Raw genomic sequence first — 13289 nt, forward strand, 5'->3', positions numbered from 1 at the left:
GCTAACCACTCGAAACTGTGAAGCCGGAAGTAGGATTTCTCGTTTATTTAGAAACCTGTTTAGAGCCTTCTAGACATGAAACAACACCCAAAAAATTACCTTTACATCCGTATTACCCGATATAGTGCACCAGGGGTCTCAAACTCGCGGCCAAATGCGGCCCGCGAGACGCTAGTTTGAGGCCCCCACCTTGATACCAAAGTTTAATGTTGAAATGACAGCTTAAAGCTGTGTGCACACCGGACACAATTAACATGATTTTGCCCCGCCCATACTGTTACCCTACCCTGTTACCCCGCCCTGTTTTGCTTTGGATTAGCAATGAAGCTAAAGGCTTATGACGCTGGGTACAAATAAATGCAGGAAATGATTTGGAATAAAAGGGAAAATACACGTCAAGAAAAAGCATCTCATCAAACATGTTGTTAAAGTTACGACTCTGTTCCCAGATGGAACTGAGTACGATGCTAACTTGCTAATTGGGTAAAATTATTAAGTTTCATTAATGTTCATGTTAAAGGTTAAATAACTGTTAATACTGTACATTTGAATCTGAAAAAAATAATTTCTCTACCAACTGTATGTGGTTTCTTACGTTTTTCTTATTTGCTGTTTTATTATTTTACTTATTACTGATTGATTTATTGTCTTTATTCTTAATTTGTTTATTTATTTATTTTATCTTATTTTGTGCATAGAAAAATAAAAATTAAGATATTTGAGAACAGTGGAATGTTTTATCAGATATTTTGGTGTGGAAAACAAGAACCGAAGTACTGAAAAAGTGTAGGGTATAGCAGAAGCAAAAGCATTGAAGATAGTTTTTTTATTGATGTTTTTTTCATTTTTTAATAAATGCGTTTTTTTTTTTTCTGAAAACCTGATGCCGGTGGCCCCCAGGTAAATTGAGTTTGAGACCCCTGTAGTACACATAATAGAGACACACACTGTTCCTTGTTTTTGTACTTTCCGTAATTTCCGTACAGTACATTCTGTGGTGGATCAGTGTAACATCACTGAACTGACACCTGTGACCAGGTTAGGAAACTGTACATCATCACATCTTTGAATGCGTCTCCTGAATGCCTTGTATTTGTATTTTAGTGCATTTAGCCATTTTTATGCTTGAAAATATTTCATTTAATCCACAAATATGTAAAATGTCACTGTGTGGTTTATTAATTTTGAATAACCGTGACAGAGTGAAGCCATTATGAACATATCTAATACAATGTGCTGGAAGATCAGAGTGTGTCCATGATAATTTAAACTGTAGGTTGACTGTTTGATGTTATTCAACATTCATTCCTATTGTCCTTTCAGTATACTTTACCTGCCTCTTGTTGGTCTTCATTGCTGAGATTGTAGCTGGTGCCCTCGTCTACCTCCACAAGGGTGTGTTCAGGAACATGTGATTATTTGGTGTCCACACCCGTTGCAGAAACAACAGGGATTCAATCATTCATTCATTCATTCATTTTCTACCGCTTTTTCCTCACGAGGGTCGCGGGGGGTGCTGGAGCCTATCCCAGCTGTCTTCGGGCGAGAGGCGGGGTACACCCTGGACTGGTCGCCAGCCAATCACAGGGGATTCAATCAGCCAGACAATTTTGAGCCGCCGTGTCGTGAAACAGCCTACGCCTCAGTGAGATAGGTGCCATAAACATTGTAGAAACCTAGGCAGAGCATCTATAAATAACCAATTCATTAAATACAGTACATTCTTGCAAGATAGGAATTATTCAGGACATGTTAAATAGATTTTCTGCATGTATTAGTTAAGTTAATTTGTCGAATTATTATTTGTTGCTAATTGCTTGTTGCTACAACTTTGGGTGCCTCCGCAGGGCAGTGGTCAAGGTTGTACAATTTGTTCAACATGCGTGGCTGATTTACTCCAATTCCTTTTCTATGTTACCAGTTGTTGGTCATGGTCCAGGGAAAAAGGTGGAGTGCCATCTCCGGGTGTGGGGGATGAAATGCTGCCCCAGGTGAAGGCGTCTTGTTCCGGAGTGAGGGGAAGTGATGGAACGCGATATTGACATGCAGATTGGTGTGGCATTTGCAATGATGCAGACCCTGCATGGTGAAGAGGGACCTGAACCCTTAGGGTAGGGGTCTCAAAAACGCGACCCGCGGGCCAAATTTGGCCCGCAAGACGCTAGTTTAGGCCCCCGCCTTGATGAAGTTTAATGTTTGTGTGGCCCGCGCAAGTTTGATATGGATGCTGTATGGTATCATTTACCCAGAAAAAATTATTACATTTGATTAATGTTCATGTTAAAGGTTAAATAACTGTTAATAGTTATCCTCCCTATCCGTGTGGAAGTGGTAAGTTTTTGGCTTTTTAAGTTTAAAGGAAATAACTTGGAGGCTACCGTTTAGTTCGCTAGCTCTCTAGTTTGCGAGTTAGCATGTGTCTCAAGACCCTGCAGTTGCGCAATATGTTGTAAATAAAAAGAGTATAAATGTGACTATAGTCGTGTTTTGTCATGTCTACAGGGCTCTAATAATGCTTTGTTAATTTTAATCCGAAAAAAATAATTTGTCTACCCACCAACTATATGTGGTTTCTTAATTTTTAATTATTTGCTGTTTTATTATTATTATATTTATTTATTACTGATTGATTGATTTTCTTTATTCTTGATCTTATTTTGTGTAGAAAAATTAAAATGAAGATATTTGAGAACAGTGGAATGTTTTATCAGAGCCTTTCTTGTAGAAAATCGGAATCAAAGCAAAGTTTATTCATTTTTCTGTTTTTAATAAATGCGTTTTTTTCTTTTTTTTTGGAAAACCTGATGCAGCCCAGTCTCACCCACACCCTAGCTCCAGTGGCCCCCAAGTAAATTGAGTTTGAGACCCCTACCTACCCCTACCAAAGCTCTCAATTTACCAGTCCATCTGTGTTCCTTTGGGTAGTGATAATTAGGGATGTCCTGATCCGATCTTTAGGATCGGAGTCCAATCTGCGGTATTTTTGAAGATCGGATCATATCAAGAATGGGCCGACTCTGTTGCCGTATCACGTTCGTGACTTTGGGCCACACACCAACATGCTGGGTGTGGTAATGCACCTCAAAGAAGAAAATCCAACATTACCATGCCGATATGTCCATGGTGTACATCACGTTCTGTCAATATTTTTCACAGGAAATTGCGACCTTGATCAGTATGCACAGTTTTAGGTAGACCAAAGGTCGAGAAGAATTTTGTCAAGGCCTTCACCACAGGTTTGACCTTTAAACTAAGGAGAGGAATGGCCTTAAGGTAGCGCGTTGTGGCACACATGATGGTCGGTATGTATTGATGTCCAGATTTTGTTTTTGTTAATGGACCTATACAGTCTAAGACTGTGGTTCTCCAACTACAGGAATTTGGTACAAAGGTGATTGAATGGGTTGGTTTGGCTTACATACTTGTTCTTTACCTTCCAAAGAGCCATTTTGCCTCCTCTTCCAATGCAGAACAGTCATTCAAACATTACAGAGCTCATATACCTTTAAGGGTTTTAACCTTTATAACAATAGAACACAACAAACAGTGCAGAGTGCATTTGTAGGGCCATTCAGAATTAAAATCTCTATTTTTAGGGATATATTCATTGTTATGGATTACTTACATGGAGGGTAGGTAGCACACTCAACAATGTGCCCTCACCGAATGCAATTAAATTCATTCAGCATGCATCGTCTTCTTAAACCTGTATTAATTATGCTCAATTAAACTATTGTCTCTATTGAAATGTTTTCTTTGTTGATTTAAAGAGACGCGCCCTGTGATCAGTACGTCATGTCTATATACTTTTGTTTTTGTTTCTTTTGGTTTTTTCCAGTGTTTGGCTCCTTCCTGGTGTCCATTTTATTTTGCATGTCTGTCAAACTTAAATGTTACAGATCGTCAAAAAAATATTAATATTAGTCAGTGCCAGCATAACTGTACACAAAATACTGTTTTTCAATGATTGTTTTTATATTCTCCTTCAGGATTTGTTGGTAGACAGTAGAATTCATGGTTCATTTATCACAGCAAGTCTTCCGGGTCCTGAAGCAGCGACACAGCCCCAGACCATTACACTACCACCACCATATTTTACTGTTGGTATGACGGTGTTACTTTTACTCCTGATGTAATGGGACAAACCCCTTACAAAATGTTCAACCTCTGTCTCGTTAGACCACCTCGTATTTTTCTAAAGGTCCTGGGCATCATCAAGAGGTTTTCCTGAAAATAATGAGATAATTTTTCTACTTTTGTGACCTATAAATGTAGTTAGAATGTTGTATTCTGGTGTTAAACGATGCCAAAGTTTCCGATAATGAGGTTTTCACATTTGGAAGTGAGCCCTGAAAATAGTTTGGCATGGCTCAAAACGCTTGGTTTCAAAAGGTGTGGTAAAACCACAGCGGAAATACAGAAGAAATACAGCTGAATGGGTGCAGATTCTGGAAGAACTAGAAGACGTTCTGTGCTGGTTATTGTGTGTAGCTGCTCTATAGGAGTCCACAACTCAATACAAAGGGTTGAAAAATGAGCAGAATAGGTCCCCTTTAAGGCTCTTTCTTTCTCAGTGGTTCTTAAACCTAACCAAGGGATTTTAGTTGACTACCCCTGATGTAAATCCTTGGTGGCCTGTGAGGGGGCCCTCAAAAAGCGAAGGGGTTCAGGAGTCACAAATTTAACGGACTGTTTCCACTCTTCCTTTGTTGTTCTGTGGTAGGATTTAATAAGCTTTGCTTCTTCCTGCTCCTTTTTGGACATGTGTAGTAATGAGGTGTTGTGTATGTATGTATGTATGTGTGTGTATATGTGTGTATGTATATGTGTATGTATGCTGCATGTATATATATATATATTCATTAATTCATTCATTTTCTACCGCTTTTTCCTCACAAGGGTCGCGGGGGTGCTGGAGCCTATCCCAGCCGGTGAGAGGCGGGGTACACCCTGGACTGGACAGCCAATCACAGGGGACAAATATAGACATATAGACAAACAACCATTCACACTCACATTCATACCTATGGACAATTTGGAGTCGCCAATTTTTGGAATGTGGGAGGAAACCAGAGTACCCGGAGAAAACCCACGCATGCACGGGGGGAACATGCAAACTCCACACAGAGATGGCCGAGGGTGGAATTGAACCCTGGTCTCCTAACTGTGAGGTCTGCGCGCTATCCGCCCGTATATATATATGTGTGTATATGTGTGTATATATATGTAAGTATATAATCAGATATTGTAAGTGTATTGTATTGTAAGTGTATATGTGAGATACATTAATGTAACATAGTATGCATGTCTGAAATAAATTAAGAAGAAGAAGACTGATTGATTACTCGGTGGTATGGGCCGTATTGTTAAGGATCAAACACAATTAATTAATTATTAATGAATTATTAATTAATAAAGTATTCTGTCTGTCAAACAGAAGTGACACGTAAGACGTTGAAACATGTTCGACTGTATATACCAATTAACACATGACAGTTTATTGATGCAACATTAAAAAAATCCATTATTGGCCTGAAACACACACTTATCGAAATTATTTGAACATCCATCCATGTTCTATTCCGCTTATCCTCATTAGAGTTGTGGGAGTGTGCCGGAGCCTATCCCAGCTGTCTTCGGGCGAGAGTTGGGGTCGACAGCCAATCCCAGGGCACATATAGACAAACAACCATTCACACTCACAATCATACCTATATGGACAATTTGGAGTCGCCAATTAAACTAACATGTTTTTGGAATGTGGGAGGAAACCAGAATGCTTGCAGTGATGTGTCAACGACTGACTCATTAAAACACCAGTTGTTATGCAAATTCAGGGGGCGTGTTTTTGTTGATGGCCCAAGGGTTAAACATCTGCAATTATCCGCAATTAAAATGTTTAATGCCTAAATGCTTTCTCTGGTGATTGAAGCACGTCAGCACGTTGTTATTCTATATAAAGGCTGCTCTTTGCTGCTTCGAGGCGTAGTCTCATCATCAGACAGAACAGCAGAAAGGTAAGTAACATTGCGCACAGTTTAGATCCTACTTTTTAAAAACATGTGGCATTTGCAACCTTGATTTCATTTCCTTGTACAACTTTTCAATAAATGGCCACTTGTAATCCATTTTTGTGGCACTGCAGAGATGGCATTTGCTCCTCGCTTGTTGTTGCTCCTGTGTGGCATCAGTGGGCTGCTGACAGGAAGTGTAAGTATAATCATTTTTATATATAGCTTTCAGCTTCTCTTTTTTTGCCATTAGAATAACTCATTTCTTTTCTTCTCCACAGTGGCCTTTTCCATCAGAGAAAGGTTCAGTAGTCCTACTTATTTGTTGTTTCAAATTTCAGAGCAATTTCATGACTGAAAAAAAAAAATCAATTCTTCTATTAAAAAAGTGACATTTGTTTTGCAGATGATTGCTGTCCTAAGGGCTGGACTCAGTTGGACAATCGCTGTTTCTTCTTCCAAAATGTGGTTGTTAACTTTTATACCGCAGAGGTACGGGAAGAATTTCACTCTGATGGTTTGTTGACTATAGAATCAAACTCAGCTGGAATATTCTCACTGAAGACGCCCTGATGGGCGCCCTGATTAATATATGAGAAACTTGAGTGGTATTTTTGGCAGTGAGAAATCATGTGGAAGGGTTATGTGGGGACACACTGCGTTTAGCGATGTCACCGTGGTAACATCATTCATTCATTATTTGTGTGTTGCTTTTGGCGTTTACAAATAAAATTCATTATTATTAATAATATTAATAATAATATTGTTAATAATAATTATTGTATAATAATAACAATAATTATTATTATTCATATTGTTATTATTAATATTAATAATAATGATGAATTTTATTATTATTATTTTATTATATTATTATTATTTGACCTGTACCGGTCCAGAGACCCCTCACACCCCAGACACAAACTGTAACCACAAACTGTACGCCAAAGCTTAACCTCTGAATGTAAATCTTCTTTTACATTTTAATGTACTGTCTTTTTGTATAAATGCAGTTAATGTCCCGATTTATGAAACGCACACCCACTTACTTTATTTTTCCTTTCTACATCTCAATAATACGATTTAATTACTACTTAACTATCTATATATATATATATATATTTAACCTTGTTTGTGTAAGAATACTTGGCCAATAAAGTTGATTCTAATTCTGAAAAAACACATGCTGTTGTCCACCCTCGCTCTATTGGCAGCAACAGTGTTTTTAACTTCTAATAATGCGCTATTGTAATTACTTACTATGGGATCGCTTTCTTTTGAAGCAGAATAATATGACCTCTAATGCCTCCATTTATGTGAACACCCGATTTGACAAAGTCCGTTGATAACGACTGTTGGAGTACCGTTGAATTCTGTTTGTGTCATTTAGGATTTACTGAGCTGCATATTAAGCCTGTGTTTGTTAAGCCACTTTGGCAGAATAGCCCCTTAGTCATGGCCTAAGTACCCTTAGGACAAGAAATAAAAACATGTTCCAATATTCTTTCCATTTTTTTGTGCTCATTAGACCATCTGCAATATTCTTGGCGGGAACCTGGCCTCCATTCACAGTAATCTGGAAAATGAAGTCATCAGACAAGTGATATTGCAAGGAGCTGGCTTTACTAGACATACCTGGATTGGATTCAGTGATGCGATACAGGTAAGATATTTCCATCCATCCATCTTCTGTGCTGCTGATCCTCACTCGGGTCACGGGTATGCTGGAGCCTATGTAAAATATTTACAGAAAAAAGTTTTGATCGCAATGAAAGACATTATACCCCAAAGGTGGCATCAAACAACTTCTCTCCAAGGATGCAAGAGCTTTTCTTCTTGTTCCACACACATACACCACAAGCTAAAAAATATGATATAACTGAATGTAATGTGGCCGAGTGGCCACAATGCTAAGAGACCCAAGTTCAATTCCACCCTCGACTCCAAATTGTCCATAGGTATGAATGTGAGTGTGAATGGTTGTTTGTCTATATGTGCCCTGTGATTGGCTGGTGACCAGTCCAGGGTGTACCCCGCCTCTCGCACGAAGACAGCTGGGGTAGGCTCCATCACGCCCGCGACCCTCATGAGGATAAGCGGTAGAAAATGAATGAATGAATGTAATGTCCACCAGTCCAGGGTGTACCCCCCCCCCCCCCTTGCCTGAAGACAGCTGGGGTAGGCTCCAGCATACCCGTGACCCTCGCGGCATGGATGGATGAATGTTTTTTTTTAATTTATTTTTGTGGCTTAGTTTTTTTTTGTTTTTTTGTTTTTTTTTTTTCAAAAAAAGGATCCTCTAACTCGAAAAATATTGACTTTATATATAAGGAATCCTACTTCACATATACTCATTTATCTTGGTCGGATCTGGAACCAGTTAACTGCGAAAAACGAGGCATTGTATTTGTCTCCTGCAGGTTAAATAAACGATTAACACTGAGCAGCAAATGGCAACTCAGAGTTATTGTGATTAAAATCTACCTGGGTCTTCTAGGAGGGAAACTTTGTTTGGACTGATGGCTCAGAGGTAGATTACACCGACTGGGAAAATGGCCGCCCAAACAATAGAAATGGAAACCAACACTGTGCAGTGGTCAACTTCAACAACGGTATGAATTCAGCTTCTTTACATTGTTATATCCTACAATTAACACTTTTTTTGTATTTTCTTACAGTTGATAACTGGAATGATATCCGATGCCGGCAGAGGAGACCTTTTATTTGTGCCAAAGAATTGAAATATTAAGATGTGTTTTCCACAGTCTAGGTTACACCTCGTAGTCAATATCTTTCTATCCTTTAACATTGCATACATATTCATGTAATATGTTTCATTTGCTTGGAAATGTGTTAGCTATTTGGGTTTCAAATCAAGTATTTCTGCATTAGACCACAAATTATTTATTCCTTTTGGATTTGGCTTGTCTGTATCCACAGTGGAATATGTCCATTCCACAGGCACCTGCAGGGAAGTCGTAGTGTTCACAGAGTCGTAAGTCAGTGTTTAAATTATTTCAAAGTATGCATTCTGCACTTCTGTTTGTTGAATCCAACAAGGAACAGTTAAAAAAAAATAAAATTTTTCCAAGTTTATAATCTGGGTAATGTTTTGTGGCATTTGTTTTTTAAGTGATTAACAAGAATGGCACAGCTACTCTGTAATTAGGAGGTTTGTTTTTTTTTTTTACTATTATCTTAAACTTTTGATCAGTTGCTGAACAACCTAGTTCAGTTTAATGCTTGTTTGCAATAAATTGCTTAGTCCAAGATCCATTTTTGTCTCACTCCCATTTCTTCTTTTTGCATATTGAAGCTTGTCTGAAATGGTCTTAAATCTAATTTTGATCAGGAATACATATCTGAGGGGTCCTCCCCTGATAGTACCGCCTAATCCTGCAGTGCTAGAGAAAGCAGACTCCCTCTGCATGCATCCCACTCTCGACCAGCAACATACCAGCTTGGGCATGTACATTATCACATACTACAGTATTAATTGTCCCTGTACCCAAGAAACCGCCCATGAATGATACGGGAAAAGGCCGAAATGATACTGTGTCAAGGCCCAGGGCAGTGATACTGATAAAATATAGAGTTTAACCATGTCCAGTATCAGCCCCCGTAGCTGTCCACTCAGAGCGCGCTGCTCTGGTATCGTGCCCGTGAAACAACCAATCAGAGAACAGCACACAAGTGCTTAGTGCCTAGTGCTTCTCCAGTCACCAAAAAACCCAAACTTGATTAATGGAACTTTAATTGTCAGACATTGATAAAATAAGACTGTTGATAAAATATTATTGTTGAAATATTTTTGCAATTGTTGTGTTTACACTGTTTAGATATAATACATGTAATAAACTGAACATTTTCTGGAAACAAAATGGTCTTTTGATTAAATAGTACGTGATAATAAGCTCATGATTAAATAGTATGTGATAATAAGATCATCACATGGTTTGTCTGGTATCAGGCCCAGTATCATGCCCTCGCGATACTGACACTTGGGGGCATGATGCCTGACCTGATACCAGACAAACCATGTGATGACCTATAAGTATATCAAATGAAAGATGGACACATTCCCAAGGACATCCTGTATGGCAGGGGTGGGCAAACTACGGCCCGGGGGCCACATCCGGCCGGCCAAGTGTTTGAATATGGCCCGCCTGTTCTTTCCAAAGTATTTCATTTAAAGTCAACATACAACCTGGCATCATGGCTTGATCAATTTCGTTATTTGATGTGGTCTGTTGTTTACAAATGCTCCTGAAAAAATGGACACAAGCACATAATAATAATAATAATAAACCAGTCCAGGGTGTACCCCGCCTCTCGCCCGAAGACAGCTGGGATAGGCTCCAGCACCCCTGTGACCCTTGTGAGGATAAGCGGTAGAAAATGAATGAATATTGGTACATGTTTGTATATTTCTCAGTTATATCTTTTCAATCGACTCTAAATTGTCCATAGGTATGAATGTGAGTGTGAATGGTTGTTTGTCTATATGTGCCCTGTGATTGGCTGGCCACCAGTCCAGGGTGTACCCCGCCTCTCGCCCGAAGACAGCTGGGATAGGCTCCAGCACCCCCGCGACCCTCGTGAGGAAAAAGCGGTAGAAAATGAATGAATGAATATCTTTTCAATGTTAGGTTGCTGTGTGATGAGTTTAGTGTTATTTGTAAGATGACAACGTGAGTCAGAGTGTTATATATAATGACCTAGATAGGTAGAAAATGAATGAATGAATAATAATAATAATAATTTTAATTTATAACGCACTTTACATCAAATAAATGATCTAAAAGTGCACATATAGCAGATTGCATGACACTTTTACGTGTAAATTATGTGTAAAAATATACGTGTACAAATGGACTGTTACGTGTAAAATACTATATAGTCCGGCCCCCCCGTCAATTTTGTTAAATCCATGCGGCCCGCGAGTCAAAAAGTATGCCCACCCCTGCTGTATGGTAAGCTAGCCTCGGGTCACCGTTCAACAGGTCACCCAGTACCACGCTTGAAGGATGTTTGTTAGTTATTGAACAAACAGTTAGGAAGTAGTGGCAGTGCATGAAGCAGTCATAGAACGTAGAAAACAGAGACAGCAGAGCCAAGCCTCTGACCAACCGTGTGCCGCACCTATGGAAAGGATTGCTGAGTCACAACAAAACTGATGATTGACCTACCGGGCGATACCATTGTTAAAAAGAATATCACAGAGCTTGGCGTGAGAACCGCAACAAGGTGGCTAAAGAGCTGCAGGCTGCCCTGGTTAATTAATCCACCCACCCATGGGTACAACTTGCAAACTACACAGAGAGTTGTTAAACCAGCGATAATTATTCATTCATTCATTCATTCATTTTCTACCGCTTTTCCTCACAAGGGTCGTGGGGGGTGCTGGAGCCTATCCCAGCTGTCTTCGGGCGAGAGGCAGGGTACACCCTGGACTGGTCGCCAGCCAATCACAGGGCACATATAGACAAACAACCATTCACACTCACATTCATACCTATGGACAATTTGGAGTCACCAATCAACCTAGCATGTTTTGGAATGTGGGAGAAAAAACACACATGCATGGGGAGAACATGCAAACTCCACACAGAGATGGCCGAGGGTGGACTCGAACCCTGGTCTCCTAGCTGTGAGGTCCGCACGCTAACCACTCGACCGCCGTGCCGCACCTGTGATAATTATCTCCAATTAAAATGTCTTTTATGCACACACTATGTTGACTGCGGATGTAAAATACACAGATACACCAAGAATGATTCACACCTGGATCTGCCCTCACCTAAGGCAATTAAATTCACTCAGCATGCATTGTCTTCTTAAACCTCTTTAATTATGATCAATTAAACTGTCTCTATTGAAATACTTTCCTTGTTGATCAAAGAAACCAACCTTGTGACATCACAGTAGCCCGTCATAGTAGCTATAATACTACGTACAGTGTTGTGATAAAGTGTTTGGTCCCTTCCTGATTTATCACACTTATATGTTTCAGATCATCAAACAGTTTTAAATGTCAATCAGTGGCAACACACTTGAACACAAAATGCAGTTTTTAAATAAAACTTGTTATTATTAAGGGAGAAAAAAAATCCTGTGTGAAAAGGTGAATGTCCCCTAAACACAAATGACTATTTGGGCCACCATTAGCAGAAACAACTGCTATAAAGCGTTTGCAATCGTGGCAGAATTGTTCTAATTCCGCCACACTGGAGGATTTTTAAGAATGATTTAAGCATTATTTAAGGTCATGACACAGCTTCTCTATAAGATTCATTCATTCTAGGCCACTCCAAAGTCTTTATTTGTTTTTTTTTCTGCCATTTTGTGGTGGACTTGGATTATTGTCCTGCTGCAGAACCCAAGTTCATTTCAGTTTTCTTCTCTTAATTCTCCTCTTTAGGTAGACAGCAGAATTCATGGTTTAATTTATCAGTCTTGCAGGTTCTGAGCCAGCCAAACAGCCCCAGACTACCACACTACCACCGCCATATTTTACTGTCGGTATAATGTTATTTTTTTATGTTTCACATAAGGATTGTGAATGATGGGCAAAATTCCCAAAAAAGTGCTGTTCCCCTTTAAGAAAGTGGTTGTCCTGTTGTTCAGTTTTTTACGTTAACGTTAAGAAGCCCTGGGTTCGAATCTCCACTTAATACCTGTGTGGAGTTTGAATGTACTCCGGTTCCCTCCCACATTCCAAAAACATGCTAGGTTAATTGGCGACTCCAAATTGTCCATAGGTATGAATGTGAGTGTGAATGGTTGTTTGTCTATATGTGCCCTGTGATTGGCTGGCGACCAGTCCAGGGTGTACCCTGCCTCTCGCCCGAAGACAGCTGGGATAGGCTCCAGCATACCTGCGACCCTAATGAGGATAAGCGGCACAAGGGGTGGAAATTTGTGCTTTAGTCACGCTCACTTTTGGGGTGAAATGTGGAGCAGGGTAACAAACAGATTTATTCAAATATTCCATAAGTAAAAAAAGAGTGCAATAAAGGGCTCGTCCGGGATTTGAACCCGGGACCTCTCGCACCCAAAGCGAGAATCATACCCCTAGACCAACGAGCCACTATGGGACCGCTGATATGTTTGTGTTTTCATCGACTGCAACATGTGATATAGACTTGACGACTGCCTACGAGCCATAAATCAGGGTTCAAATTGTTCAATTTACGTGTAAATTCAGTCTGCTGTGGACAACCACTTGATTATGTAATATTTTATATCACGTCTTATGGTCATTACTACCATGTCAGT

The 13289-nt window shown here is 39.6% G+C and overlaps 1 protein-coding gene and 1 non-coding gene across 2 annotated transcripts; one reads left to right on the forward strand and one right to left on the reverse strand.

Annotated features, from left to right (window-relative positions):
• The first annotated feature begins 5910 nt into the window (after window positions 1-5910).
• Window positions 5911-8760, forward strand: LOC131131436 (galactose-specific lectin nattectin-like). The gene is made up of 6 exons (XM_058076150.1): window positions 5911-6017; window positions 6146-6210; window positions 6418-6503; window positions 7540-7674; window positions 8509-8623; window positions 8690-8760. Exons 1-6 carry the CDS (start codon window positions 5911-5913, stop codon window positions 8758-8760), a joined length of 579 nt encoding a protein of 192 aa, XP_057932133.1.
• A 4268-nt stretch (window positions 8761-13028) lies between these two features.
• trnap-ugg (transfer RNA proline (anticodon UGG)) lies at window positions 13029-13100 on the reverse strand. Its single transcript has one exon. It is a non-coding gene; the product is annotated as a tRNA-Pro (tRNA).
• Between the last annotated feature and the right edge of the window lie 189 nt (window positions 13101-13289).

The sequence above is a fragment of the Doryrhamphus excisus genome, chromosome 6 (genome assembly GCF_030265055.1).
Source record: "Doryrhamphus excisus isolate RoL2022-K1 chromosome 6, RoL_Dexc_1.0, whole genome shotgun sequence".
Taxonomy (NCBI): domain Eukaryota; kingdom Metazoa; phylum Chordata; class Actinopteri; order Syngnathiformes; family Syngnathidae; genus Doryrhamphus; species Doryrhamphus excisus.